This window comes from Camelus dromedarius, chromosome 31 (assembly GCF_036321535.1).
Source record: "Camelus dromedarius isolate mCamDro1 chromosome 31, mCamDro1.pat, whole genome shotgun sequence".
Classification (NCBI taxonomy): Eukaryota; Metazoa; Chordata; class Mammalia; order Artiodactyla; family Camelidae; genus Camelus; species Camelus dromedarius.
The window spans coordinates 4,681,672-4,707,394 of record NC_087466.1 but is presented as its reverse complement, the minus strand read 5'-3'; the positions used below and the strand labels follow the sequence as shown (position 1 = coordinate 4,707,394).

General features: G+C 59.8%; 2 protein-coding genes across 8 annotated transcripts; one reads left to right on the top strand and one right to left on the bottom strand.

Annotated features, from left to right (window-relative positions):
• Positions 1–22,264, top strand: SMTN (smoothelin). 7 transcript variants are annotated; one of them, XM_064481066.1, is made up of 21 exons: positions 4–178; positions 551–646; positions 1,928–2,052; positions 6,679–6,827; positions 7,214–7,307; positions 7,398–7,476; positions 7,571–7,668; positions 8,578–8,898; positions 8,985–9,057; positions 9,639–9,710; positions 9,790–10,311; positions 10,502–10,674; positions 13,766–13,918; positions 14,005–14,080; positions 15,127–15,291; positions 15,390–15,452; positions 15,675–15,741; positions 16,644–16,817; positions 17,016–17,133; positions 17,699–17,850; positions 21,963–22,264. In XM_064481066.1, the coding sequence occupies exons 3-21, from the start codon at positions 1,981–1,983 to the stop codon at positions 22,111–22,113; spliced, it is 2,772 nt and encodes a 923-aa protein (XP_064337136.1). In that variant the 5' UTR covers positions 4–178; positions 551–646; positions 1,928–1,980; the 3' UTR covers positions 22,114–22,264. The 7 variants fall into 7 exon arrangements, with proteins under 7 accessions (XP_064337138.1, XP_064337136.1, XP_031298958.2 ...); XM_031443099.2 differs by lacking the exon at positions 551–646 and adding an exon at positions 18,821–18,985 and having other exon boundaries at positions 9–178; XM_031443098.2 differs by lacking the exon at positions 551–646.
• A 172-nt stretch (positions 22,265–22,436) lies between these two features.
• On the bottom strand, positions 22,437–25,218 carry SELENOM (selenoprotein M). The gene is made up of 5 exons (XM_010992265.3): positions 24,849–25,218; positions 23,548–23,583; positions 23,304–23,338; positions 22,860–22,938; positions 22,437–22,779 (listed from the first exon to the last, which is right to left on the bottom strand). Exons 1-5 carry the CDS (start codon positions 24,966–24,968, stop codon positions 22,621–22,623), a joined length of 429 nt encoding a protein of 142 aa, XP_010990567.2. The 5' UTR covers positions 24,969–25,218; the 3' UTR covers positions 22,437–22,620.
• Positions 25,219–25,723: the final 505 nt, after the last annotated feature.

The following is a 25,723-nucleotide window of genomic DNA, read 5'->3' as shown; positions in this document are numbered from 1 at the left end:
AGCCGGCGGGACTGCTGGCCCGGCTGGACGGGCGGCGCTTGCAGAATCCCGGGGACGGTTGCTGAGCCGGCCTGGGATCCCGGTCGTCGCGCCTTCCTCCTGACCGCTCCTAGTCCATCTGTTGGATCCCGAACTACCTAACCTGAGCCCGCGCCAGACGGGCGGGCTGGACTGAGAGGTGGGTGTGCGGGCCTCCGGGCGGCACCAGGACCCCCGACGGGTCTGGGGGTGGAACCCGGACGTGTGGACTCTCAGGGTTCTGGGACTCCCTGATCTGGGAGCCCCTACCTACCCACGGGGGCTGTAAGCCATGCGATAAGGTTCTGAGACCGCGGGAAAAGACGCTCACGGACCTCCAGGAGGCTCCACGCCCCCCAAGGGTGCTAGTGTCTGTGGGGGCAGAAACCCTGAGGAAGTGCCTACATTCCTCTGAGGCCCCTCACAATCTTCGGGGGCCCCAAACTGTGTGACAGGGAGCATGGGACTGGAGCAGCAGCGGGAATCCCTGAGAAGAAAGAGACTTCCCTGAAAGTCCTATATTATGCATTAGGGTCCCCCCTCTTCAGGAGACATGGAGGAACTCAGAGTGTCCACAGAACCTAAATCTGGTGATTGCTGAGTGACGTTCCTGGAAGCTTACCCCAAAGTAGGTAGACAAGGGTCAAGGGCCCCAGCAGAGGGTGGCTGGGAGGTTGCCACCTGCCCAAGCCTATACAGATGGGAAAAGCCAGCAGCAACTTGAACAGGCAGGGTCCAACAAATCCCAACTGTGGGGACAAGGACCCCCAACTCTGACCCATTCACCTGATGGGGTGACTCGCCTAGTGACTCTGATCTGGGGACGGGGGAGGAATGACCGAGTGATGAATCAACAGGAGGGGGAGCAATCCTGGGGCCATTTCAGTCACCATACGTTAACTAAGCACCTAAGGTGTGTCAGGCTGTGGGCCCTCAAATTCCAGAAAGACGTTAGGGCCTCAGGAGGAAGCAAAGCTGCAGTGGGAGGCTGGGCCAAGGTTTAGGGGGCCATTTTGATAGGCAGTGATAGGGCAAGGGGGAGTGTCCTGAGCCCCTGAGGGCACTTTGGAAGGGGACTTTGGAAGCCAAGATTAAATCCATTCCCTGCCCTCTGGGTCTTTCGGATCCTCCTTACTCCCCGTGACAATTCTCTGCCCTCTCCAATCCTGTTTGCCTAAGTCCAGAAGCTGGACGGATCAGTTTTGGAAGGTTCTTCCAGCTGGGAAACTGAATTCTAAGTGCATGAATTGGCAGGAGGAGCTGGGTGCCTGGACGCCTGGCTTCATGCAGTCAGGACAGTTGGCATCATAAGGAGGGCAGAAAGGGGAGGAGTGGAGAGAGGTGTGTACAGAAGGCTGTCCTCAAGAATTGGAAGACAGGGTGTTACCTCCAATGGCGTAACTCACCTGGGGGAATGAGAACGGCAGAGGCAGCAAGGACTTGGACATGGGCTTAGCCTAAAGCCAGAGGCTGAGCTTTTGGGGTGAGTGGGGGCTGGGTAGGCGCTGGGGATGGGTGGGTGGGGCAGGACATTGTGGAGTCTGGCGGGCACCCCCTGGTGGTGAGCACAGCTTGGGTGGGTCTTGCTGGGTCCTGGCTCCACAATCCAGGTTCCTACCCTCCCTGTTTCATGAGGCTGAGATATGGAGAGGGTCCAGCTTAGGCCACACAGCAGGCTAGCAGTTGAGTTGGCTGGGCTGGAACCAGGTACTTCTACTCTTGGTGTGTTGAGGTTTCCAGCACACTACCCTAGAGCAGAGGGCACCTCCCATGGGAGCCACATAACAGATAACAGGAATGGGACAGCAATGGATGATTGTGGGTTAGATGGGGAAACTGAGGCACAGAGCCCAAGTGCCTGTGGTTTCTAGAGGCCCCAGCAGGCCTGATGCATGTCTGTCCCCTGCAGAATTCCCTGAGCTGGTAACAGGTGCCACAGGCACTGGAGAACAGAGGGAACGGATGGAACTAGGGGCCAGCAAGATGGCAGACGAAACATTAGCTGGGCTGGATGAGGGAGCCCTGCGGAAGCTGGTAAGTGGCCCCATCATCCCCACTATGAGGAGAGGCAAGCCAGGCCAGAGAGGCAAGGCCAGCCCAGGATACCTCTCAGCTGACAAGAGCAGGTGACAGGGAGGGGGCAGGAGGAGGACTCAGGGGAGCAGGGTTAGGCCTGTTCTGCCTGGCCAAGGCAGAGGCCCTGGTGGCATGTACCTGTCCATGCCAGGTGCTGAAGCCTTGTCCCTCCCAGCCCCCCACTGCCACCACCTGTTTAAATAGTAACTGCTGAGGACTCGCCCATGTGCAGTCACAGGTGTGCGGAAGCTGGAGTTGCCTCTCCCAAGCAACAGCCTGGGCAGTGCCCACCCCTGGAGACTGGCCCAATGATAAAAGCAGCAGCAATGATTAATAAGCCAGGACACAGCAGGCAGCAGGCTGGGTGCTAAGAACACCATCTCACAGAATGGTCCCAGCAGCTCCAAGAGCCAGGAGGACACTGTGGCTCAGATAGGTGAAATCACCTGCCCAAGGACACCCAGCCAGGAAAAGGGTGTGCCAGGATCCAAACAAACCCCAAAGAGGGTCATCGGAGACTAAGAGACCTGGCTAAGTCAAGGCAAGAAGAGCCCATAGAGAGTGACAGGCCTTGGGGGCCCATATGAGCTCTGTGACATCTAATCTGTCATTTTCCCACTCTGAGCTTCAGTTTCTTTACCTGTAAAATGGGAGGTGGAGGAAATGTGTGTGAACATAATGTTTAGGTCCTATAGTTGGTATTGGAATGGAATGAGGCATGGGGCCTGATCTTGGGATGGAAAAAGTATGGGCCCACTCTATCCCCTTTCCCCAGCTTCTCCTTGAAGCCCGCCCCCCCAAACACACACCATGCACAGAGAGGCTGTGGGGCAACAGCGCAGGGCAGACATGTGCCCACCAGCAAGGGCAAGGAGCAGCTGAACTGGAGGAAGGGCCAGAGCCCCACCTCCTAGCCCCTGACCCCTGTCCAGGGGGGAAATTAAAGATTTACCTTCTGTGGGAGAAGGCAAATGACCCACCCCACCCCCATACCAGTCCTCTGGAGGCAGGGGCTGGAGCCAGCCAGCCCAGTCCAGGCACTGGGCAGTGCCCAGCCACTGCCATCACCTACCCAAGGCACTGAGCCTCTGTGTCCTCGGACAGCACCTTAGACTCTGGGTGTCCGCCACCACCATAGCCAGCTGTGTGCAGCCTGAAGGAGATGGGTTGGGTTAACAAAGGTCCCCACCATGTCAACTCGACTTTCCTCCCATCAGGAAGTCGGAATCCCACTGCGGGTAACAGAGAAAAAGCCAGGTCTCGGCGCACCCCCTTGTCTAGGGGTCCATTCTGAGGCTCGGGGTTCTCCAGCCGCCACCCCCACCCCATGCAGGTTTGGGCGCTGGAAAAGGGCTTCAGAGAAGCCTGATCGGTGGTTGTAGTCAGCTCATCCCGGGCCCCCTCCCTGGGAAAGGACTAACGAGAACCCATCCCTCCTATCTGGACTTCGAAGACCCCCGAGGTCTGTCCCATTCCGGGGCCGGTTCTTCCCCGCCGGGCGCCCGCCATTACTGCGCCCCGGCGCTGCCGAGGGTCCCGCCCTGCGCGCCGGCCTCGTGGCAGGAACGGGGGCGTCCCGGGCCGGGCTCCTCCCCGCGGGGCCGGGCCTTATAAGGGAAAGCTGACCCAAGCCCCAGCATCGGGCCGATCTGGGGACCCGGGACCCGCTCCTAGCTTGGGCTCCCGCACATTCCTAAGAATAGGGTGGGGGCATCTGGGGACACGAACGCCACGTGCCGCTCCACCACATACCGGGACTCCCTTCTCCTCGGTCCCGGGTTCGAGATCGGGCTCTGACACTCACTAGCTGGGTGACCTGGGGAAGCTGCTTAAGTCTGTGAATCTGGGTTTCCTCTTTGTAGCGGGGATATTAACGCAGCCGGTAGCGGGAGACTTCCTGCCTGTCTGGCTCCCCGCTCTGCGCCTAGTGCGGGGCTGCGTGGGAGAGGCGTGGGCGTTGCCCCGGGCGGGGTTGGGGGAGGCGGGGAAACGGCGGCTGCGGGGCCCGCGGGCCTTCGGCGCCCCCTGGCGAGGTCCCCCATCGGTAACTGGAGCTGGGACTGAGCAAATGCTTGAAAACTCTCCTCCATTGGGCTGGTGGAGAGACTGAAGCCCAGGGAGACGCCAGGATCTGTCAGACATCCCCAGCAGGGAAGGTACAAAGTACCGGAGGCCCGGCCCGCCGGGAGGAGGAAGCGCCCTCTTTCCTCCCGGGAGAATTCCACTGGGCAGTTTCGGAAATCGCCCCATCCCCTTCCCCTTCCCCCTGGTGGACAATGGAGCTTTGTACTTCCTTCCCTCCCTCCCACAGCCCCCTCCACTCAGGGCGGTGGGGCCTGAGAGGGTGGGGAACCAAGAACGCACAGCAGGGACACTGTGGGTGGACTTTTGTCTCCAGGCCCAAAGGAAGGGGTCGTACGAGAAGGTGACCAGTGAGATGAGCTTGCCTATTTCCCCAGCCACTTAGGGGATCTGACAGAGGCTCCCATTTTCCAGATGGGGACACTGAGGCCCTCTGGTGTTGCAGAGGTGACCAAATATCCACATCAGTTTTTTTTTCAGGGACAAGAACTCCATCTCTGGAGCCCGAGGCACTGGGAAGGGGAACCCAGGAGATAAAGGCCTAGTAATGGCATCTCTGAGCCTCTTTGCACTCTGCACAGAGGGGCTGGACCAGCTGTTCTTCCCCCACCCCTAGTCCCCAATCTCTAAGTGTGCTACAGAGGGTTCTGGGCCCAAGGCAAGGCCAGGACTAGGGGTAGGAAGGTGAGCCTCATTCTCCCCCAACCCTGTTTTGATAGGCCCCCCCTTAAGCCCCAGAGCATCTCTAGTCCAGGCTAGTAGTGTCCCCGGTACAGTACCAGGGTCCTCGAGGTACCCACCATAGCAGACAGACCCCAACCATAGAGCTATCCTCAGCCCAGGGCAGGCCCCGGAGTTACAGAGACCTGGGTTCAAATCCTGGCTCTGGTCATTTGACTGTAAGCAAATCACTTTTCCCTGAGCTTCAGTTTCCTCACCTGTAAAATGAGAGTAATAAAGTGCCTAGGGTTTCTGTGAAGTTAGGACAAGGGGGCCAGTCAGCCCAGGATCTGGCACATGAGTTCTCTGTGAATATTACAGATGCCTCTGGGTATCTTGTCCTCATTTGCCCTACTTCTCTCTCCCCTCCTGACTGGCTGGAACCAAGCAGGGGGGTGATGCTTATGCATCCGAAGGTCTATGGGGGAGTAGGGGAGCCCAAGTCACTGTCCCCATCCCCATCCACAGTCCTGAGATGGGAGCCATTGTCCCATCTGGCAAGTGAGAAAGGAAAAGTCACAGAGATGTTAAAGATATGATCCTGACCACCCAGCCAGGACTGGATTGGGGCTGGAGCCAGCTGGGGGGTGATGGCTTGAGCCTCAGGGGACCTTCCCATAGCTCCTCAGGAATGTGGAGACTGAAGGTACCCTGGAGGGCTCTATCCCTACTCTCTTAAGACTGGGACAGGTGAGCTTGTGGCTAAGCTAGGCCAGCCCACGCTCTCTGCTGAAGCCTATCCCCCCTAAGCCCTCTCCCATGGAGCAGGAAGGAATGATGGGGAATGAGGAAAGGAGCAGAGGGTTGTGGGGAGGTGGGGGCAGAGGAAATCACCTTCCTCTACTCACTCCCAGGTGGCTCAGACCCACACTGGAGGCTTATCTCTGCCATTATCTTCCTGGGGGCCCTGAGCCAGTCCTCTCTTCTTTGAGCCACAGAGGCTCTGTTGGGGGTGGAGGGGGGCAACAGGATTGGCTGACTCTGCACAGAGAACATGCTCTTTCCTGGACCTGACTAGACCAGCCACCCCCAATTTCCCAGGGAGTGACAGGCTAAGAAGCTAGTGGGAGCACCTGTCCCCCATGGGCGCCCTCTCTAGGCCCCTGGGGGAACCCGAGTGCAGCTGCCATATCTGTCTGGGGGATTGGCCCTCCCAGTCTGGGCCCTGGCCCCTTTGCCCCTTCAGTGGTGGCCAGGGCTGGACCAGTGCAGGGAAGACAACAGCCCCCAGCCAGGCAGAGTGCTGTGACTCCTGAGCGCCTGCCTCTGCCTCAGTTTCCCCATCTGTCCAGTGTGGAGGACACTGCCACTCACCAGCAGGGCTGTGGTCCTTTGGGACGATGGGAGTCTCCCTTGCTCACAGCTGGACTCCAGAGGCCTGAATCACCCTCCCCTCCCAGGGACACTGTTAGGGACCCATAGGATTGCTTCCCTCCTCCTGCCACGACTCCCTGGCTCTTGGGGGTTTGGTGAAGGCTCTGAGAGTCAGGAGTTGAGTCACAGAAAGGAGTGCCTGGCTTGGCACCTGGCACAGGTGAGTGGTTGCTGGCTGCCCATGCTATGAACTGTAGCGCACGGTGGGCTGTCCAGAAGCCCTGGCTGTGTCATCTGTGTTTCCCCAAGGCCAAATTTGGGTGGGCAGGCAGGCACATGACGGGCTTGGGGCAGAAGGAGTGGAGACAGACCACTCATTGTGCCTTGGGACGAGCTGTGGGCAGCTGGTGCCCGCCCTCCACCCTGGCATCCAAAATGACCTGCCCCTCGCCCCCGCCTGCCCCACAGTTGGAAGTCACAGCAGATCTGGCAGAGCGACGGCGCATCCGCTCGGCCATCCGGGAGTTGCAGCGGCAGGAGCTGGAGCGCGAGGAGGAGGCCCTGGCATCCAAGCGCTTCCGTGCCGAGCGGCAGGACAACAAGGAGAACTGGCTGCAGTGAGTGGTGGGGGCTGGACATGCAGGTGGGGCGGGATGTGCCAGGGCTCAGCTCACGTTGTACAGGCAGGCACGAGCCAGGTGACTGCTCCCCACCTGGGTGGGCAAATGGCAGGACGGGACGCATTTGGAGTACACAGGGATGTTTGTGTGCACGAATTACTGGTCACAGTACTCTGGCCACACCCATGTGGACAGCATATCTGGTTGTGTGGTGTGAGCGCTGCTCCATGGGCGTGCACATGTCAGCGTGTAGCCAGAGGGTGCGCACAGCTACATGCCCCTCTGCCAAGGTTCCGGGTACCCTGTCCTGGCCTCCACCCTCAGCCCACATCCTCCATGACCCGCCCCTGGCAGTGGAGCTTATGGTCATGATGTCCCGGCAGCTCTCAGCAGCGGGAGGCTGAGCAGCAGGCTGCTCTGGCACGGCTGGCGGGACGGCTGGAGTCCATGAGTGATGTGGAGGAGCTGACCGCGATGGTGAGGCCCAGGCCGGGGAGGGGCTGGGAGCTGGGCAGGTGAAAGCCTGGACCGCACAGCCCAGTACCTTGGCCTGCCCTTCACACACAGCTGCGAGGTGCTGCTGAGTACGAGGAACGCAAGCTCATCCGAGCCGCCATCCGCCGCATCCGGGCCCAGGAGATTGAGGGTGCGTGCCCTGCCCCGGCCCCACCCCTGCCCTGCCGCATGCTTCCAGCAGCACCTCCTGGCCACTCACCAGACACTCTTCCCTCTCCTTCCAGCTGCCACCTTGGCTGGGAGGTTGTGCAGTGGGCGTCCCAACAGTGGCTCAAGAGAGGACAGCAAGGGGCGGGCAGCACGCAGGCTGGAACGGTGTGAGGTAAGGAGTGCAGGCCAGGTCCTGAGCCAGGGATGCCAGCAGCCCAGAGAACCTGTGTGTTTTTGCTAGACTGGGCCTTAACTGAGGGTCCCCCACCTTGTGTCTGGGAGACACTGGGGCTCCATCTCTGGCCCCTGCCCACTCTCCCAGGCAACCTCTGGTCACATGTCCCCACTCTAGAGTTTGTCTCTTCCCAGGTCTCCCCTCAAAGCCAGCTTGTCTACACTGCTCCCAGTTTCCTGTCTGTCTCCTATGACACCCTTGTTAACCTCCTTGCTCGCCTCCCCACCTCCACACCTACCTTGCACCCCGACACCAGCCATCCAGTCTCCACTCAGTGGACAGAGGGATCTCCCTGAAATGCAAATCAGACCCTGGAACCTGCCCAGCTTAAATCATCCCAAGGCTGCCCCTCCCCCACCAGACAGCCCACATCCTTACCTTGGCTTATGAGGGCCTGCGTGTCAGGCCCAGGCTGTTCACAGAGTCGACTCTATTCTCCCGGGAGTGTGGGTGAGAGGTCAGGCCATGCAGATTCCCAAAGTGGCCAGCAGAGGCCACTGGATCCCTAGTCCTGGCAGGACTAACCCCAAGCCCCCTGATTAACCAGGCTGAGGCCAGGGGTCAGGGTCCTCCACTCCAGGAATCTAGTAAGTCTGGGAATTCCCAGCAGGTCTCCTGCCATCCCCACCCCCTAGCATTAGGATCTGGTCCTTTCTGAACTGCCCTTGACTAGGCAGTGCCTGGAGGTTGGGAAATGAGGATCAGAGAACCGCCAGTGTGGTACCAGTGACGTACTTGTGCAGGTGTGCCTGCAGGATACCATGCCCAGCCCCTCTGCTTTGCATGCCCTGCCCTGGTGCCTGCCAGCCCAGGGATCCTTGGCCGCATCCTGTGGGTCTCCCGCAGGTGCCGAAGCCAGAGGAACAGGAGCAGCAGGCAGAGGTCCCAGTGCCAACCCCAGCCCCCAGCAGCACCAGCCGGGATGTGACCACAGTGACACTCCTGCTGCGGGCCCCACCTGGGGGCACACCCAGCCCACCTGCCTCGCCCGAAAGCTCGCCTACCTCTACCTCTCCCGAGCCTCCACTGGAGCCTGCCAAGGGCCAGTGCCCTGCTGCCGAGGCTCTGGGCAGCCCCGAGCCACCTCCCAGCCCGCCCAGGGCTGCCAGCCCTGAGCCCCAGGAGCCTCCGGCCATCCCCAGCACTGAGAGGCAGGTGGTCAACAAGGTGAGTCTGGATGAGGGGCAGAGATGCCAAGCAGGACTGCTCCTGGGTGTAGGAGTCAGGCCCTGCCATGCCATGTCTTCCTGCAGCTCCTGCCTGGCCGCACAGAGCCCCCAGCTGCCCAAGGCCCCGCCAGAGATCCCTCCAACACGAAGAGAGCAGGTGAAGTTTCCAGCAGGGATAGCTGCAGGCATCTGCCTTCCCCGGCCTCCCCTTCCCTTCCTGGAAAATGGGTGCTTGTGCCTAGACAGCTCCAGTCCCCGAAGGTCCCGGCCATCTCTGACACTCCTCCCACTGCCCCTGAGGTGTCCCCGCCCCTGGCCTGGCCCACTCCCCCACCCATGGCCAGAGGCCTCCCCGCAGCCTTGAAAGGCAACAGGCCTCAGGCACATTCTTTTCCCCAATAAGGGAGTGCGCCCATCTCCCAGCTGGAGCCGCGTGGGCAGTGCTGTCCGGGGGTGTCCCCTGTCCCCATCAGCAGGGAGGATCTGGGCACCCTTCCTCCAGCCCAGGCCTAGCCCCAGCCCCCAGGAGTGTCCAAGTCATCTTGGGGTCAGTGTGGGAGCTAGGGGGAGGGGCCTGTAAGAGATGCAGCTGAGCGGGAGGCTGGGAGCTGTAAGAGGTGCAGCAAGGGCCTGGGAGGCTGAGGAGGTGCGGAAGAGAGGACTATGAGAGGTGGACCCCACCATCCACTCTCCTTTCTCTGCCCCTACATGGCTGCCACCGCCTCCCCATGCTGCCAGACCTGGCTGGACCCCACCCCTGCCAAAGCTCCCTGTCTGTGCTCAGCCCCCGCCAGCCAGTCCAGAACCGAGGTACTGCCCATTCCCACAGCCTCAGGTGCTGGGCAATCCCTGTCACGTCAACCACTGACAGGTCTCCTGTCCCTTCTAGAGCCCACCCCTCTTGCCAGAGGACCTTCCCGTTTCCAGCGAGCTGGCTCCATACGGGACCGCGTGCGCAAGTTCACATCTGATTCTCCTATGGCTGCTGGGCTCCAGGAAGGACCAGCCCGGGCAGCCCTAGGTCCCTCGACCCCGGCAAGGCTCTCAGGCCCCTCCCACATCAGCACCACCCCTGCCTCCTCCTCCAGTGGCCCCTCCTCACGGGGGCCCAGTGACACCTCCTCCCGGTTCAACAAGGAGCAGCAAGGAACAGCCCGGCCCCTGGCCCAGCTTCAGAGCTGCCCCCAGGAGGAGGGCCCTGGGGGGCGGGGTTTGGCTGCCAGGCCCCTTGAAAACAGAGCCGGGGGGGCCGTGGCCCGCTCAGAGGAGCCCAGTGCCCCGCTGCCCGTGGCCGTGGGCACTGCTGAGCCAGGGGCCAGTATGAAGACCACATTCACCATTGAGATCAAGGATGGCCGGGGCCAGGCCTCCACGGGCCGGGTGCTGCTGCCCACAGGCAACCAAAGGGCAGGTAGGCCTCCCTGTTCCCCATTGCTGGGGACCAGTGCCTGCAGCCGCCAACCTCTGCACATAAGACAAGTGCTGCGGCCGGGACTCAGGGTGTCTCCAGGGGGTGCGCTGGGAGCAAGGGGTGCTGTCAACCTGGGCTTGCATGGCCCTCACCCCACCTGATCCTGACAGTCATCCTTCTCCACCTCCAGAACTGACGCTGGGGCTGCGGGCGCCCCCCACCCTCCTGAGCACCAGCAGTGGGGGCAAGAGCACCGTCACCCATATCAGCAGTCCTGGGACCCTGGCCCGGCTGGGCAGTGTCACTCACGTCACCAGCTTTAGCCATGCTGCCCCTGGTAGCCGAGGAGGCTACAGTGTCAAGGTGAGCCCTCCCTCACCCACCAGCTTCACCCTTGCCAACCTCACAGAGACTGTTTCAGGCTGTTGGGCTAGCAGGGCTCCTCTGTCTGCCCTTCCCCCGCTGCACACCTGGGGAGACGGAGGCCAGAGGGAGAAGGTGGCTGCCCACAGTCCACAGATAGTTGGTAGCAGAGCGAAGGTCAGACCCTCACCCATCAGCCACTGGATGTGTCCTAAGCTCACTCTGTACCAGCTTTAAGCTTCCCACATGCTGATCTCCAGTCCTTATTCCAAAATTGGTTGGTTCATTCCTTGTGAACAGATGAGAAAACTGAAGCTCCAAGAGGGTGGTAAGGGCTTGCCCACCCTTCCTGTGGCAGCCCCAGTGCCCCTGCGCATACCCCATCCTGGACCTTGGCTCCAAGGTGCAGAGCCGCTCTTCTGCTCATCCAAGATCAGCCCGGCCTGTTAGGAGATTGGAGATTAGTGATTACCATCTGCGTCAACATCTCGGGGGGAGGTGGGAGAAGCATTGATGGGGGGACAAGCAGGGGGTGTCAGTCAGGTGAGGCAGCAGCCTAGCAGGTGCCACGGGAACTCTATACATCACACCCTTCCATTATTCATTCTGGAGCCCGGGATCAGCTGGCTGGGAGCTCAGCCAGGGAAGGGATCCCCAGCGGGCTGCCCAGCTGCACAGGTAATGCCCTCTGCGGTGCACCAGGGACTGAATGGGACTTTAGCCGAGGTGAGATGGTTAGAGCCAGCTTCGGGCCTTCTCAGGGGTGACAGGGAGAGGGTGGGAGCAAGAAAGCACCCTTCCCCTCCCAGGGCAGGACCTAACTGCTCTCTGCCAAGGGAATGAGGAGAGGACAGCTGAGGCCCTTGCAGTGGATGGGAGGTGCCACAGTGAGCCTGGGTCCAATACCACCAGCTTGCCCCAGCTTCCCCATCTAGAACCAAGGGGAGGCAGATCCTGTGCCCAGAATGCACTTGTTCGAAGTGTGTGGTTGATCTGAGCACCAGAGGCAGGCAGAGGACATTTATCTCAAGGACAAGACACTTGTTACAGCAGACTGCTCAAAGTCCCACCTCTCTGTGCCTCCATGTCCCCTATCTGTTCAAGGCTTTCTGAAACAGCATGGCATGAGGGCAAACAGTGCAGGCTTGGTGTATGACAGACTGGATCCTCCCAGCTTACGTACATAGTGGCCCAGACGGGCCCATTCCTTGCTCCTTGCCTCAGTTTCCCCACCTGTAGGGCATGGGGCCCTGCCTCAGTGATCAGAACCTCTACAGACTTGCTGCGCTGCTGGTCTGTGGTCTCTGCAGGGCCAAGGCCAGGCCTGGCGGTCGGCCTGCTGGGGCAGGCCACCCCTCCCCCACTCCCCCCTCTAGAGGGAGCCCAGAATAGGTTTCTATTTGGGCTACAGCCCCAGCTGGCGGGTGGCGGGCTGGGAGGCCAGCAGGGGCGGGGCAGGCCCACTGCCCTTGCCTTCGCCCTCAGGCCAACTGCAAAGACTCTGACACTGCCAGCCAGAAGCAGCAGTCCCTACCACTGTCCCCATCGTCATCCCACCATAGAGCCCCTGCCTGCACCATGCCGGGGGTACCAGGGCCTGGGTCTGAGCTGGCCGCAGCCCTGGAGGAGCGATTGGGCCAGGCGTTGGAGGAGCTGCGGGCAGTGGCTGAGGCAGGCCGGGCAGCAGTGACCCAGGCAGCAGAGGCAGCCGCCTCGGCCGTGGAGCCAGTGGCCCGGGCAGCTGAAGAGCTGCGGGCGGAGACAGCAGCACTGAGCCGGCGGCTGGATGCACTGGGCAGGCAGGTGGAGGTGCTGAGCCTGCATCTGGGGGTCCCACTCGTGCCTGACCTTGAGCCTGAGCTGGAGCCCAGTGAACTGCTCCTGGCCGCTGCCGACCCCGAGGCCCTCTTCCAGGCGGCCGAGGATGCTGGGACCCCCGTGGCCCACCCGCCTGCCTTCAGCACCCGCCGCCGCTCCTCTGCCGGCCCAGCCCGCAGCAGCAGTCTCGTAAGTCCTGATGGGTTATGGGGAGAGGGGTGGTTTTCAGACAGGTTCTACCTCGGCTGAGTGACCTTAGATGTGCCACCACCTTCTCTGATACTCAGTTTACCTATCTGTAAAGGGAACTGGGGAGCTAGTGCTCCAAGACTGAGGCAAGATGGTCCCAGGCTCCTGGCCCTGAGACACGCGTGGCGGCTGCCCTGGCAGCCCCTGGCCAGGGCCCAGTCCCCACCCCCACCCCCTGCCCCAGCCCCAGCCAGGCCAAGCCTCCCCGAAGCAGCTGCCACCTCGGCTCTCCTTTCCCTTACAGCAGGCAGAGGGGCCCTGCCAGGAGGGGAGGGGCTGTGATAGTGGGGCCGGGGGCTTGTCTGCAAGGGGCTGGGGAGATGTCCTGGGAGGGGTGGGGAGCTAGGTTGAAGCTGGAGGCCCCTTAGAGGGTGGTTCACACATGGGGGGTGGGGAGCAGGGGTAAGCTTCAGAGAGGACTTGGCTCTGGGCAGCCCCAGTCAGACACCTGGTCAGGAGCCTGTGGGCCCTGGTCCAGCCCCCTTGGTGTGTTGGGAGGGGGGCATGTGCTGCCTGGGCACTGGCCCAGGAGGACCCAGGCTTTGGAAACAGGCAGGCCAGAGCACAGCCTGCCTGGAGGGGGCTGGGAATGAAGCAGCAGAAAGAACTCGGGTTCAGGAGCCAGGCCCACTTCACCTCAGACCACAGGCTGCAACACACTTATGGAAGGACTATGGGCAAGTCATGCAGTAACCCTGAGCCTCAGTTTTCCCTTCTGTTAAATAGGGACAGAAAATTCCTAGTGCTCATACAGTGCTTACTACTGAATGGAAATCACTGTCATTGCCACTATTAATTGTATTAAGATAATTTTAAGACACGGGAGGCCCTACAACAAGGCTCTCGGTGCCACATTCCTGAGCCGTCACCCACATGGCTGTCCTTGGTTAGGCAGTCTGATTGGCTAGTGGTATATCAAAGGCTGTGTTAGAAGCCCCAGGGTCTGGTCTCCTGTCCTTTGGGGGCATGGTTGGTTTTATCTACACCCCTGCTTAAACTCCATGCTGTCTCCCCTTCCCATCAGATGGAGCCAGAACCTGCAGAAACCCCGTCTGCAGCAGTGGAGGTGGCCAATGGCGCCCAGCAGACCCGAATGGACAAGGCACCAGAGAGGCGAAGCCCACTGAGTGCAGAGGAGCTGATGGCCATTGAGGATGAGGGTGTCCTGGACAAGATGGTATGGCCTGATCTGGTGGATGGGGGATTGGCAGGGAGCTAGGCCAGCAGGCTCCAGGTGGGCAATGACAGGGGCTCTATCCGCAGCTGGACCAGACTACGGACTTTGAGGAGCGGAAGCTCATTCGGGCTGCGCTGCGTGAGCTTCGACAAAGGAAGAGAGGTAGAGCGCCTGTTGCCCCAACCCTAGATCCAGCTCCCCCCTCACTGGGGTCCGTTTGTGGATGCTCCAACTCAGTAACTGCCCTACCCAGTGTCTCCTTCTCTCCACCCGGCTCTTCCCTTCCCTCCTTCCCCCTGGATCCAGCTGCTCCCTTCCCTGGCTGCTTCTCTCCCACTAACGAGACCCAGAGCCAGTTTCTCTTCTCTTTCCTAGACCCGGTTACCCTCTCCCCCAACTACTCCTCCTTGGATCCAGTTGCTTCTCCAAGTACTGCCAAGGACTCCTTCCCTGAATCCAGATACTCCCTCTCCCAGCTGCTTCTCTCTCCCTGGGGTCCACAGATGGCCACCTTAGCCTCTGCCTCCTACCCACTTCCCCTTCCCTGGACCCAGCTATTCTTTCTTTCAGTTTCTCAATTCACTTGCTTCTCCAGACACTCTCAAGTTCCTCCCTCTCTGGATCTAGCTGCTTCCTCCAGGGCCTGCTGATGCCACCCAGCCTCCACGCCCACCCACCTGTTTCTTCTTTAGGCCCAGTTACCCGCTTTGCCAGCTTCTCTCCCAGCTACCCTTTCCCTGGATCAAACTGCTTCTCAGATACCTCCAATTACTCCATCCCTGGATCTAGACATATCTTGCTTCAGCTGCTCTTCTTCCCACCAAGACCCATTTGAAGGTCCGCTCCACTACTGCCCTCACTCAGCTTCTTCTTCCCTGAACTCTGCTACTCCCTCCCTGGATCAAGATACTCCCTCTAGATTCAGATACTCATCCCCACAGAAACTCCCTTCTTGGATCCAAATATTCCTCCTCTGAGTTCAGCTATTCCATATCCTCTCCTTTCTGAGTCCACACCCCCATTCCCTGCCAAGTTATGGCTATCCCCTCACCCTCAGCTACTCCTAAAGAGGGTGCTTGTTCCCTGTGTCTTCAGTGTTGCTAACCAGTTCCCCTCCATCCCATCTTATGTGTCCCGTATGCCCGTGCATATGTGCTGTGTGGGTGATGGTGGCCCTTCTGGGCATGCATGGGGCATTCCCTGCCCAGACCAGCGGGACAAGGAACGGGAACGGCGGCTGCAAGAGGCACGGGCCCGGCCCGGGGAGGGCCGTGGCAACACAGCCACCAAGACCACCACGCGGCACAGCCAGCAGACAGCCGATGGCTCAGCTGTCAGCACTGTTACCAAGACCGAGCGGCTCGTCCACTCCAGTAAGGGGCTAAGCAGGCTCAGGGCTCAGGGTGGGAAAACGTCCACCTCACTGGCCCCATGCCTCTCACACTCTTCCTCTCGTCCCCTGCCCCTGCAGATGATGGCACACGGACGGCCCGCACCACCACGGTGGAGTCGAGTTTCGTGAGGCGCTCGGAGAGTAAGGCCGCCCAGCGTCTGCCTGTGCCTGCTTGCCTGCCTGTCCGCCTCCTCAGGCTCTTCCTCAAACTCTCTCTCCGAACCATTTTCATCTTTGTGTCTCTGTACAGCCGTCACTTTCTCTTCTCTGCCTGCGACTACCACCATCCCTCCACCAGCCTCCTGCCCCATCTCCCACATCAAGCCCAGCACCTCACCCCATTCTCCCTCCTCTGTCTTGCAGATGGTGGTGGCAGCACCATGATGCAAACCAAGACCTTCTCCTCTTCATCATCCAAGAAGATGGGCAGGTGAGCACAGGAACCCACTCCCAGACCACAGAGGAGTCAGTGCCACAGGGGAGCTCACTGCACACCCATTCTACAGAGGGGCAGACCGAGGTGCTGGGAGGTGAGGGTGTATGGTCAGGGAGGGGCAGAGTGGGAGTCAGACCACTCCTACTCCCCTTGTGATTTCACCTAATCCTCAGCTGCACCATGGGGGAGGCCAGAGATTTGCTCAGGGTCTTAGAGGGGCCTCCCCACTACACTGAGCTGCGTGCTGGCCCTGCCACTTCCCAGTGTCTGCAGACCACATCCCATGTCACAGAGCACCCTTACACTTTAGCCCCATGAGGGTGGGGTGCACCCTATGTTACCGAGGATGTTGGGGCAGAATTCAGGATAGGAACCAGAGGGGTCCAGGGACTCTGAGTCAGAGACCTATGTTCAAGTTCTTGTGCTGCCCTCCATGCCCTCTGAAATTTGAGGCCCTGTTTCCTCATCTTTAGTGGAGCTGGTAAGGGTCCCTCCATCCTCTTATGAAATTTAAAATGACACATAAAAAAGGCTCAATAGACATGAGCTATTATTATCATGACTGTTACCACGTTGGTTGTCATTATTAGTTGATAGTGCCCAGAATATGAACTCACCAGTAACTTGACAATACAGCGAGCCTTCGCAGACAACTCCCCAGGGGCCAAGTCTGTTGAAAAGAGCTTGGCTCCCATCTTCTGGTCGTTTGAGCCTCAGTCTACTCCTCTATAAATTGGGTTTGATGAGGACACCTCCCTTGCTGGTCTGCGTTGCTGGTCAAGATACCGCAAGAGTGTAGGGTCTGGAGCGCGACAAGACCCCTCGCTTGGTGAGGTGGGGTGGTGGCATAGGAGCGGCCCTCCTCGGCCCTAACAGTCATCTCCCCACCCCCTCAGTATCTTCGACCGGGAGGATGAGGCCAGCCCGCGGCCTGGCAGCCTAGCGGCGCTGGAGAAACGCCAGGCGGAGAAGAAGAAGGAGCTGATGAAGGCACAAAGCCTGCCCAAGACCTCGGCCTCTCAGGCCCGCAAGGCCATGATTGAAAAGCTGGAGAAGGAAGGCGCCGCGGGGTGAGCAGCAGAGAGTGGGGAGGGGCGGGGCCTAATGACTGCAAGGGGCGGGGTCTGGATAGTGGTGGGCAGGGGGGGCAGAAACGGGAAGAGCGAGGCTGGAGCTGTGGTGGGAGGAGCCTGAAGGTAAAGAAGGTGGGCCCAGCGGGTAGGCACCCCAATACTCCTGTGACCCTGCTCCTGACACCACCCCTGCAGCAGCCCTGGCGGACCCCGTGCAGCTGTGCAGCGCTCCACCAGCTTTGGGGTCCCCAACGCCAACAGTATCAAGCAGATGTTGCTGGACTGGTGCCGAGCCAAGACGCGTGGCTACGAGGTGAGCTCTAGGAGACCAGGTGGCCCAGCGGGCCACCCCTCCTCTCTGACCCTCGCTGCTCCCATCCCCTAATCCCAACTGCAGTCACCCTCACAGCCACCATGCCTGGCAGGGAAGATGGACATTCCTCTTCTGGGATGAAACAGGCTCAGAGAGGACACATAACATGCCCTTGGTTCCAGAATAAGTGATTAAGTGGCAGGGCCTAATGAGGGCCCTTGGATGGTGGGGATGGTTCAGGCCAGACCCCACCCTTGAAGTCCCCTCCTCATTGCTCTGTGGGGGGCATTGGGTAAATTTCTATACATAAGGGAAGGAGTGATGAGGGCATGACCATGGCCTTAACAAGGTGGTACTGGGCCTCTTGGTTGCTCTGTCCCCTAAGTAGCAGACATGGGAGTCAAGGAACTGCTTTGGAGGAGGTTCATGTTCCCACTGCTCACCGGCTGTGCAGCCTTGAGCAAGCCACAGGACCTCTCTGAGCCCTGTCGCGCTAGGTCTGGAATGCCACAGTACTGGAGGGTGAGGGGCATGGGGGAGCTGACAGTCCTCTCACTACGCATAGCATGTGGACATCCAGAACTTCTCCTCAAGCTGGAGTGATGGGATGGCCTTCTGCGCCCTGGTGCACAACTTCTTCCCTGAAGCCTTCGACTATGGGCAGCTCAGCCCACAGAACCGGCGCCAGAACTTCGAGGTGGCCTTCTCATCCGCTGAGTAAGTGTGGGCCCCAGCCCTGCTGGTGTCGGCTGGGTGTCTGGGGCTGGGCATCTGGGCCAGGCCCAGCTGCCCCAAGGCCCCCTGGAGCTGGCCAGCCACACTGTCATTCAGCGATTGAGACCCCCTTCCCCAGAAAGCCCCCGTCCTCTTCCACCCCACCCACCTGCTGCTGAGCGTGCCAGGTGCCCGCCGGAACGAAGGAGCCGGAGGCCCGCCTACCAGCCCGGGCCAAGGCCCACCAGGTGGCCCTGTCCATATCCCCTCCATCCCAATCCTCTGCCCCCTTCTCCCTCTCTCCCTCCCTTTCTCTGTCCTGCTCTCCTCCCACTATCACCAGAGCTTCCTGCTCCCACGGGATCCCGGCTGGAGATTCCAAAAGGAGGCTCCTGGCCCGGGCCCCGTGCCCGCCCAGCCTATATAGGTGTTGCCAGAGGCTTATATAGGACATCAGCAAGCCCTCCACTTTGGAATCGTTGCCCCGTCTGCTCACTTCACCCTCAGCACCCTCCTCCATCTGTCTTCCCTTCTCTACCTTTCTCTTTCTGGTTCCCCTAGAGTTTTCCTCTTTCTCCTCCCTCCACCTCCTCTCACGCCTCCCTCACCCCCACTCCCTGGGGCACAGCCCTCCTCTTCAACCTTGGCGTCAATGCCAACGCCATCGCCCCCACCCCGCGTTCCCTCCCGCTTGCCCCGAGAGTTCTCTGCACCTGTGACTGATCTGGCCCCCACCCCTGTCTGCATCGCACACCATTAGTGATGGGTAGTGAGCGGCACGTCCACGATGGGGAGGGGGCATGCGGGGGGCTGGCAGACTGCAGCACTGAGAACGTAACTGAACTCATGTCTCTGTGTGTGTGTGTATGTGTGTGTCTCTCTGTTCTCCTCCCCTCTCTCTTCTCTGCCTCTTCCCCACCTACCCTGCTCGGGCCCCATCCCCTGCCCCTTCCCGGCCCCCTACCCTCCCCAGGACCCATGCGGACTGCCCGCAGCTCCTGGACACAGAGGACATGGTGCGGCTTCGAGAGCCTGACTGGAAGTGCGTGTACACGTACATCCAGGAGTTCTACCGCTGTCTGGTCCAGAAGGGGCTGGTAAAAACCAAAAAGTCCTAACCCCTGCTCGGGGCCCCACGGTGAGGAACGCCTCCTTGCTCGCCTGCCCAGTTACGCCGGAATCTGCTCAGTGGGGCACAGAGAGAAGCTGGGGAGATGGCGGGGGAAAGAAAGGGGAACCTGAGAAGAGCCAGAAGGAGCCAGACATGGCCCTGTCTTCTGGTTATTCAGGACCTAGCAGGCAAGAGCATTCTCCTAAATGGGCAGTGATGACCCAGGTGAGCAGGACTGAGGTGGAGGAAGCCCAGGAGGCCAGGGGAACCCGAAGGAGGCACCTGGCCCTGTGGGCAGGTCCAGGACAGTGATCTGAAAAAAGTACAAACTAAGCTGGGATCTGAATGACCAATTCAGGCTAAAGGAGGGAGAGGGGGTACCCAGCAGAGGGACCAGCCTATGTACAGGGATGGGGTCGAGGGAGCTGGAGGCCATGGTACACCCAAGAGGGGAAGGAAGTTTATTTAGTCTGGGTGAAGAGGGAGGAAGGGGTCACAGTCAGGAGTCTGAACTTCCTTCTGAGGACAACAGGAGTCATAAAAGATTTCCAAACAGAGAAGGGATGTATGTGGTCTGGTGGCATTCTAGAACAATCCTGGGGTGAGGCCTGGATGAGGGAGGGAAATGGAGGGGACAGACTAGACAGCTAGAGAAGCTTAAGTGGAGAGATGGACTTCCTGATGGATCTATTGGGGAGGGAGAGAAAGGATCAGGGAAGAGTCTCCGGCCTCCAGTTTGCACACTGGGGAGTTGGTGGTGCCATGCTCCAAGTTGAGAGGCTCAGGAGCAAGGCCAGTTTAACAGGAAGATGCTTCTGGTGGGGATCCTGGATTCCCAAGCCAGCTGTGGCATTTCCTGTCCAGACGCTTGACTCCAGGGCCACAGTAGAGAATTCAGATCCTGAGCTAACTGCCCATTACAGACCAGGAGCCCAGAGAAGGAGAGAGTTGGGCTCAGAGAGTGCTAGGGGGTTTAGGTCAGAGCTGAGGCCAGAAACTGGATCTCTAGACCCCCCAGTTAGTGGCTCTTTTCCTTGCCCCATCACTTTCCCCACTCATTTTGTAGAGAGAAGAAAAGACAAAGGCCTGGAGGGAGAAGGGGGATTGCCTGAAGTACCTGAGTCAGGGGCAGAGCTAGCAGTGCATTCAGATGCCCCTCGGGGCCTGGAACCATTGTAGGGTGCAGCCCACATGTGCACACATACACTCAGAGAGGCCGTGCAGGTGAGGGGAGGATGGGCTTGGTGCTGTCTCCAGGTCATATATGGACTTAGGAACTGCTGCCCAGCAGGCCAGCCTGGAGGGAGAGGGGCCCAGCCCGGCCTCGATCCAGTTGGAAAGTGTGACTCAGCCGTACTGTTGCTCGAATAGCCTGGTGTTTGGCCTGTCACTGGGGCAGTTGGAGCCCTGAGCCGTGAGCCCCGGTGTAAACAATGGCTTTATAAGGTCTCCAGGGAAGACACCAGAGGTGGGAGGGAGCTCCATGTTGGGGGAGGCCGGGATCCCTGGGGAGATGGCCACAGCTGGAAGAAGCTACAGAGAGAGGCTGCCCCTTTGCCATAGTACAGCTGGTGAAACAAGCCCAAACTGGGGCCGAGATGACCCCAAGGGCACATAGCACATCAGCAAGAGAGTCAGGAACCTCTCACTCATCCTAGTTGCTTCCCAGGACTCAAATGAGGCAAAGAATGACTATACTGTTGCTGTAAAGATGGGGAAACTGAGTCACAAGGCAGGGCTTCTCTAGCTTCCACAGCTGGCCAGGAGTGGAGCCTTGACCTAAACAGCTCTCCTGCTTCCCAGGACTCCCTGAGAGAGTCCTGGTAAGCTGAGAGTAGGCCCTAGTCCTACCATGGTTTGACCTTGAAGGTTTGACCTTGGAGGCACAAGGTAGGAGGTAGTCCTGGGCCCTTGAGTATCTTGGAAACAGGAGCAATTCCTGCCCTTGTGCCTTCTCTGCCAAAGAAAACTCGGTTAACAGCATTGACTGTTTACTGTATGTCAGGCATGGCAGATGGGAGGGAGCAGGGTAGAAGAGGTCTTGCTCTGGGAGGGAGGGGAAATGAGGCTGGGGTCACCCTCCTGGCGCTGTCAGTTGCTTAGTAGCTGCAGCCCACTCACCCCAGAGTGAGGAGAGGGCTTCTGCAATATGGAAGAAGGGGCCCCAGGCAGTTGCCAACACCCAGAGCTGGGGTCTGGATGCCATCAGCCCAGCTTTTCACCTACTAAGCTGTGGAGCTCGAAACAGATGACTCCGCTGCTATGTGACTCAGTTTCCCTCTGTGGAAGGTGCATCTAGCACTCTGGAAGATGGATAGAAGGGTGGTCCCACCCCTGAGCATAACGTAGATGGTCCAGTCTGTATTGATTGGGACACTCATCTGCCTCCCCTGCCCTACCCAAGGGGGTAATAAGGGTTAAAGAATGGTCTCCCACACATACACAAACACCTCCCTGGATGGCAGGGTTGTCCTTTGAGACATACAGGAGTTCCCAGGCTGCTCTGCAGGAGGTGCCAGGCCAGGGAGCTGGCAGATAATCTGGGGCCCAGAGGGTCACTGGAGAGGAGGGTCCTAGATGCAGGGAAAGATTTGATCCCCTTTAGGTACAATGGTCCAACTGAGAGGCTTGTGCCAGCTAGAGTGTGCCATTGAGGGTGAGGAGACGGCGCGCCCTCCAGAGAGGAGTGGGCGGGGTCAGGAGTCAGGACGTCCCCAGGGCTTGGGGTTGAGACCCCGACCCATCACCGGGTCCGCTGGAATGGGGCAGGGCTCTCTTCCACTTCCACATACCTGGCCTGACTCCCCACAGGGGTGCCTCCAGGCTTGGGTGGGTGGGGCCTGGGGTTTCTGCCTTCCTGGAAGGCTTTTCCCCCATTCAGTTGATCAAGAGTCGAGTTTATGGAAGACCAGGAAGCTGCGGCATTGGAAAGACCTCCCGGTAGAGGGTAGCCGCAAGAGGCGGGGCCGACGCTGACAACGACCCCCGTGCCCCCTCCCCGCAGGATGCTTGTGGACTGCGTGCCCCTGGTGGAGGTGGAGGACATGATGATCATGGGCAAGAAGCCCGACCCCAAGTGCGTCTTCACCTATGTGCAGTCGCTCTACAACCACCTGCGGCGCCACGAGCTGCGCCTGCGCGGCAAGAATGTCTAGCTTCCCCGCCCGCACGGCCGCCCGCGGCAAGCTGCCCGCACCATCCAGGCACCATCCCCTCCCCTGTGCGCCTGCCCACCGCTGCCCTGTCTGTCGCGACACCTTCCCACGCATACACACGCAGCGTTTTGATAAATTATTGGTTTTCAAAGACTCTGACTCCTCTCTGCCTCCCTTGGGGGTTTGAATGGAGGGCAGCTGGGCAAGGTGTGCCCACGTCCCCACTCTGGCAGCCAGGCAGCTGGGGATGCGGGGTCTCCCAGGGGTATTCGAGGAGCTCCTATTGTTCACCCGCCCGCAGCAAAGAAGGAGTCGAGTTTCAGTTAAGGCGAAAGGGGATTTAGTGGAGCTGGGGAGGGAAGAAAGAAGGGTTAGGAGGAACCCTCAACTCCAACCCTGCTGGCTTGGGGACGGGGCGTCGACCCTCAGCGAGGGAGGTGCTCCCGGGACGCTGAGCGCTTCATTCTGTCCCCAGGGCTCAGGCAGGGGGGTGCCGCGCTCCCAGACCTACAGGTCACCGCGGTCAGGAGCGCCTTCCGCGGGCCTAGCGGGCGCCCGCAGGTATTCCGGGGGCACAGGCTCGTCGGGCGCCGCCTTGCGGTAGAAGCCGAGCTCCTGCACCAGCGCGTTGATCTCCTCGCGGGTCATGTCGCTGAGTGGAATTCGCTGCAGTGGAGGCGGGGCGGAGTCAGCGCGCAGGGTCCCGCCTCTCGCCCCGCCTCCCAGTCCGCCTCCCCAGGCCTCACCTCCAGTTCCTCGAAGCGTTGGCCCAGCAGCACGAGCTCTGGGTCGGCCCCCGGCAGGTGTTTCATTACCAGGTTGTGGCTGGAGATGGTGTTAAGGTGGGTAGTGGTGGAGTGGGCGGAGGCAGATGGGGTCTCCCGGGGCCTTGCTGATGTGAACAGCACTACCGCGTCTGCCCAGGGAGGGCAGGAATCCCCATTGACACTTGAGGAAATGGGGTTCAAAGAAATCAGAGGGTCTCCCTTCGGTTCCTGTATCTGTGACAGTCATCACTAGTCAATTTCTGTTGCCAACCCAAGACCACCTCAGAATTCTCTGGGCAGCCACTCAATTAACCCCATTTGTCAGGTGAAAACCATTTGTCATCCTGATCTGTGAAGTTAAGTGGAAGAACATTCTCCAGATCCCCTCCCCATCCTCCCTCCCCCAGCACAGTAGGCGGATACTAGAGTGGGATGTCCTGGGTGACGAAGGCCTTCACCTGGAGAGGAACCATAGCATCAGACCCCACCCCGCTCCTGGTACCATCAGGAAGCCCAGTGAGGTCACACAGCACTCAGGCAGTTCAGGAGAGCAGGCTCCTGATTCCCAGCCCAGGGATCCTCCCCTACCCAGTCATTGGGACCATGTTGCCCCTGCCCCAGGAGACTCAGAAGGGACAGAGCTGGGGACCCCTTCCTTCAAACTCACCTCTTTCAAACGATTCAGCTGTCATCCCCCACAGGTCTGGAGGGGGACAAAATGGGATCGGTCAAGAGTTCTTCATGTCTCCCCTCACCCTCACTGCACCCTCCTCCCCCAGCTGGGAGTTGAGTGGGGCTGTGGATTACTCCCTGGAAGAGCAGTTCCCAAGGTGTAGAGATGGGGATCCCTTGTGGGCAAAAGGGGGAACTCTGTACAGACCGGGATGCTGAGGCCTAGCAAAACCAGAGGAAAAGAGGAGCAAGGCCAGAGACCCGAAGGGCACTTACCAGCCTTGGGGCTATTGCCTGCACACCATACTGACTGTTGACTCACTCCCAACGCCCAAGACAAATGGTCACCCTACTCCTCTCAGGCAGTAGAGACCTGGACCTGGCCTTTGGCCTCTAGAACCTCAGGGTGGAGGCAGGCCAGAAGGAAACAGCTCAGAACTTCCCTAAGAGGCCCCATTAGAGACACCTACCATCTGGTCCCTACGTCACCCCATGCAGAGCTGACCCTCCCTGCCACCTTCAGCCTAACCCTACAGATCACCTGGTTGCCTCCCCAACAAGGGAGGGTGGGAGGGTGGGAGGGCCCCTCCCTGTACTCTCTAGGGGGGAGCTACCTCCTAGCAGGGGCCCAGACCCCAGGACCACCCATTCTAGTCCTCCCTCCTCCTCCCCTTCCTTTTTTCAGACAGAAAACTAAGGCCCAGAGAAGGTCTGTGAGGATCCAAGTCACACAAGGAAACAGGGACTTTGGCGGGGGCATTTCCTGGCAGGGAGTGTGGGGGAACTGATGCGGAACAAGTGTTGGTAGGGCAGTTACCAGCCCCCTTCCCTGGCTTTTGCCTGGTGAGGGGAGGCTCCAGAAGACCTTCCCTCCCCCAGGCAAAGGGAGAGAGACCAATCGGAACTAGGGTGGGGAGGAATTCCAGGAAAAAGAGGATTGATGGGGGGATGGGAAGTTGGGCTCCAGAGGGCAGATTTGGGAGTCACCGGCCGGAAGAAGTTAGAGGACAGGGCCAATGCGGAAGAAGTTAGGAGACAGGGCCAATGTGTCTGGAGCCCGCTGTCCGGCGGGGTGGGGAACTGGGAAGAGGTTCAGATTTCCAGATGGCAAGATTGGATGTCAGGCTTCCACAGTGGATGCTGGGGCGTTCTGAGGCTGAAGAGTGGGAGGGACAAGTCCCGGCGGACTGGAGGGAGTTGGAAGGGTCCTGAGGTCAGAACGGGTGGTGATCCCAAAGCTAAGGGGTCATAGGGTAGGGCGGCGGTTGTCCCTAGGCTGGGGGCCGGCGCACTCACCTCTACCCGGGCTCGGGCCAGGCCTTGTAGACGGTTCCAGTCGGGCCGGAAAGTGGTGGCGGCGGCCGCGAGTGCCGCGAGAAGCAGCAGCAAAAGCGGCGGAGGCAGCGGTAGGTGCATTGAAACCGGGCCGAAGATGATCCGCAAGCTGGAGGTGAACCGCCGGGCCACTGCGCCACGTCTGGACCCGAGGGCTGGCCCTGTCCCCGCTCGAGGTCCCGCCCCACTGGGGACCACGCCCCCAGCTCTCGGTCTCCGCCCCAGGGCCGGCGTGGGGGCCTCTCGCGCACTTTCGACGGGGTTTGGGCTCCTCTCTGGCCCTCAGCCCTTTACTTTCCCATCCTGAGAATGTCCACCCAGCCTGTGCTGACCGAGAGCGCTGACGCTCCGACAGGATGCGGCCAGACAGTTCCCCCTTACGCCGGCAGGTGGCGCAAGCGAGATGCGGACGGACACGGGAATTTCTGGGCCAGACGCTCGACTTGAAAACGGGGAAATTGAGGCTTAGAGAATCCTTGTTTGTGTTTTTTATTTCTCTGGACGAAATTCTGATGTGGGTTTCAATTCTCTGGAGCACATGTTGTGGCCATAGGAATATTACGTCGTACTCTGTAGGGGCTGGGAGGATAAAAGTGTTAATACACAACAGAAAGCTCTTTAGAACAGCACCTGGCGAGGTACCTTAAAAAGGGCCCCATGAACTCCGTTTTACAGGTTAGGAGACAGGCTCAGAAAGCTAAGGCGATTAAGCTGTGAATCTGGGGTTCGAACTCAAAATGTCCTTTTGCTGATCTCCCCAAACCAAATATGCTACCTCCCCTCTTCTAGCCTAAGGCAGACAAAGCAAATCGATCTCAGTGCTCTTTCCCACTGAA

Excerpts from the sequence above, each read along its gene's own strand:
- SMTN (XM_064481070.1), top strand. The coding sequence starts at position 1,981 with ATGGAACTAGGGGCCAGCAAGATGGCAGACGAAACATTAGCTGGGCTG. Across the intron at positions 14,081-15,126 it reads GCTTCGACAAAGGAAGAGAG|ACCAGCGGGACAAGGAACGG; the intron begins GTAGAGCGCCTG and ends TTCCCTGCCCAG. Across the intron at positions 15,742-16,643 it reads TCATCCAAGAAGATGGGCAG|TATCTTCGACCGGGAGGATG; the intron begins GTGAGCACAGGA and ends CCACCCCCTCAG.